This window comes from Cicer arietinum, chromosome 5 (genome assembly GCF_000331145.2).
Source record: "Cicer arietinum cultivar CDC Frontier isolate Library 1 chromosome 5, Cicar.CDCFrontier_v2.0, whole genome shotgun sequence".
Taxonomy (NCBI): domain Eukaryota; kingdom Viridiplantae; phylum Streptophyta; class Magnoliopsida; order Fabales; family Fabaceae; genus Cicer; species Cicer arietinum.
In genome coordinates this window covers 30,969,376-30,972,883 of record NC_021164.2, presented here as the reverse complement: position 1 = coordinate 30,972,883, position 3,508 = coordinate 30,969,376, and the positions used below count along the sequence as shown (strand labels likewise).

At 30.0% G+C, this 3,508-nt stretch overlaps 1 protein-coding gene across 1 annotated transcript; it reads right to left on the bottom strand.

Moving 5' to 3' along the window:
* Positions 1–715: 715 nt before the first annotated feature.
* On the bottom strand, positions 716–3,074 carry LOC101498052 (transcription factor TCP5-like). Its single transcript, XM_027331052.2, has 2 exons — positions 2,841–3,074; positions 716–2,459 (listed from the first exon to the last, which is right to left on the bottom strand). Exon 2 carries the CDS (start codon positions 2,398–2,400, stop codon positions 1,222–1,224), a length of 1,179 nt encoding a protein of 392 aa, XP_027186853.1. The 5' UTR covers positions 2,401–2,459; positions 2,841–3,074; the 3' UTR covers positions 716–1,221.
* Between the last annotated feature and the right edge of the window lie 434 nt (positions 3,075–3,508).

The following is a 3,508-nucleotide window of genomic DNA, read 5'->3' as shown; positions in this document are numbered from 1 at the left end:
AAAAGACTAATTATTCAGTGGGAGAATCCCTTAACTTATAAATTATATAAGTCACTTTTTAGAGGAGAATCTCCAATTCAGATTTCTAAGCAAAATATTAATCAATTATTAATATTACTTTTTCCCTCTCATACATTTTAAAATATTCACATAGGTATTAATACAAAGCGTATCCATATTTTACATAATTTGTAGCAACTGTCCTTAAGACGATTTATTTTTGAATCATGTTTGATTCAAATTAAAGGAATATACATATTAATAACCGTAGAGTTAGATAGTTCTACTAATTTAAATTAAGGGCTAAATAAGTTAAAAATATATGAGTTTAAACTATAACAAAAAAGAAAATAGTCAAAATACTAACATAAGCCTATCTATAAACTAATAAGCAAAAATAATAAAAGGGTACAATTATTATATGATGAAATGCTAAGTAGAAGAGGAAGCTTAATTTATAAAACAATTATGTCTATTCTAGCTATTAATTAACCATATGCAAGATGTGGAATGAGAAATGTACAAGAGAATAGATTAGTAAACAAAAGCAATGAGAAGAAGGAATCATACACTTCAACCTATATAAGATCATCCAAGGAATTGTTATAGCTAGCACGTGCATTTATATGGAATTAACTACATATACCTTGCTATATAGAATGAACAAAACACAATTTTTTACATAAAATAAAAATAATTTATGGAGTAGTTCAAATATCAATATAAGAAAATTAAGGTTACTATTACCACTTATTCTAGCTTTTACAACAATGATTTGTCAACCAGATACGATTATATATATAGCTTAAATCATAAATATCCATCCTTAAAGCATAACTCAAGAGGTTGAACTCATCCTTAAATCAAATACTAACTACCGGCATAACATTACCAGCTAACATTTCTCAACCAAAAAAATCAAAATGATTCAAAGGCAAAATATAGCATAGCCATATACTTACTAAAATGCATGCATTGTTTTAAATTGCAGTTTACAACTACATTTGTGGCCAAAATGTAGATAACTTTGAAGGCCCTGCAATTGCAGTTGTGGTAACATCAACCGTATTACGCTATAATATTAAGAATCACAACACATCTGTAACTCTGCACTCACCTTGGCTAGCGGTGTAATAAAACGCAATGAGCTTTGGCATATTGATCCATGGACCACACCAATTAATACTTGTTCCTTTTGCTTCATAGAATCAACAATGAGCTTCAAGAACGATCGCCGCGACAACCCTTATTATCATGTTGGTTACCATTGTGATTGTTATCCAAATCAAGAAGCTTGGAACTAAATGGCATTGGAAAAGGTCTAACAGCAGGTGAGTTGAATGAGTGAAAAGATGGAAGGAGTGGATGAGTCATAGCTTGAGAAGAAGAACTAGATGAGTTTATGAACTGAAAATGGTTGAATTGTTGTACTCTTGGATCATTTTCAACTGAATTTGTTGTTGTCATAAAAGGATTACTCAAAAGTGATGATGATGATGGTGAAGTAGAAGAAGAAGAAGGTCCAAACAATAATTGTGAAGTAGATTGTTGAAGTGGAAAAGAAAATGGAAATTGCAAACCATTTCCACTACTTTGATTTGGATCTACTTGTTGTGATTGGAACAATCCATGGCTTCCTCCAAATTGAGATAAAGACAAATTAGAAGGTTCTAAATGGTAGTTGTTATATGACATAGCATTATTGTTAAGAAAACTTGGTAAAGTAGAATGAGTCTCCATAGGAAAAAGCTTTTGAGTTGAAGTTTGTTGAAAATTATTGTAACTAGCTTCATGATTTTCTTCTTCATTTGTTTTGATCCACTTACCCTTTTCAACAAAGTACTCTCTTTCAACTTCTTTCCCTTTATTATTAACCCTTGAATCCATTTCCCAAAACTTTGACCTTGCCATGAGATTTTGAATCCCAACAAATGATGAACTAGGATCATACAAAGGACCAAGTGAAAGTTCATGAGAAGCACTAGTAATTGATTCATGAAAAGGAAGTAGGGTTTGTGGATGATGAAATTGTGAAAAGCCTTGTGGGAATTGAAGTGGAGGGAGTTTATCAATGTCAAATTTTGTTGCTTCAAGTAACCAATCAATTACTTTACTTGGTTGTCCTAAACCAAGTTTGTCTTGAAGATCATATAATTGAATTGCTGTTGGAACTGAAAGCCTAATTCTTCTATCTCTTAAACCTCTTATAGTGCAAACTTTGCTATGCCTATCTTTTCCACCAAATGTACGAGATACTCTCACAATTCTTGGATTTCTTAACCCTGTTGATGACCATTGTCTTGAAGTAGAAGCTGCCTTTGAAATCTTTTCAATACTATTATTATTGCTATTTTCACCTCCCTCTTGCTTTGCTTCATAACCTTCTCTTGAACTTGCCATTTTCTTCTATATTTATTAAATCATTTTCTCCAATATATATGGTGCTAGTACATATATCCCTATGACAAACAAAAAAATTTAAATTAAATGATCTCTTGGCATAGAAATTTGTGTTATAATCAACTAAAAAAATATAATACAAAAACTATTGCACCCTTGACTGTATATGAATGATTCACATGTTTTAGTTATTTGTTGATAAAATAAGGATAATAAAAAATTCGAGAGGAAAAAGTAAGGTTTTGAAAGTAGAATTTAAGGAAAAATTACACATGAACCGGATCAGTTTGTCTTTTCATCCAAAATTGAAGGAAAAATTAAAACAATTCTTTTTTTTTTACTTGATAAATTTTGAAACAAAGTTGAAGCAAAAAATAAATTTTTTTGGTAAAAAGATGAGAAAAGTGAGAAGCATGAGGATTATAAGAAGACAAACTTACTTGTGAGAGAAAAATTGAGGAAGCTATTTTGATTATTCTGTTCTATGCTTTTTCCACCATAGCTTAGCTAGAAAGAGAAGAAAGAAATGAATTGGAGTTGCAGCAACTATATATATATATTAGAAATACCCTAAAATGAAAGTCTTTCCCAAATGAGCACCTAAATGTTAATTATTTGAGAAGATGCTTCTCCAGCCTTAGATTTCAACCTATTCCTTCAAGGGAATAATAAATGATTTAAATTACTAAAATTGAGACTTTTTGTAAAGTAGTGATGTTGGAATTTTACGGCATACATGTACGTAAAAGCAAATGTAAATAAATAAATAAAATATATATTGCTTTTTTGATTAATTACTTGGCATTCTTCAGAAGTGACACATCAACCAAACTGCTAGTGGTATATAATTCCTCGATTTGTCATATTTATTCTGAACAATCACTGACTTAATCATTAACTTTTTATCAATATGTAATTATTCAATGGTGTGGGAAGGTTCAGTAAACAGCAAGTTTCAATATATTTGACTACGAACTGCTGGCTCAAAGGGAGAAAGATTAAAAAAAAAAACATTTATATGTCAGTAAACAGCAAGTTTCAATATTTCATGATATTATATTTAAAAAATATTAATCAAAATATTCAAATAATAGATACCATAGAATGT

Bases quoted from the DNA above. Each gene is read 5' to 3' on its own strand.
- LOC101498052 (XM_027331052.2), bottom strand. From the start codon at position 2,400: ATGGCAAGTTCAAGAGAAGGTTATGAAGCAAAGCAAGAGGGAGGTGAA.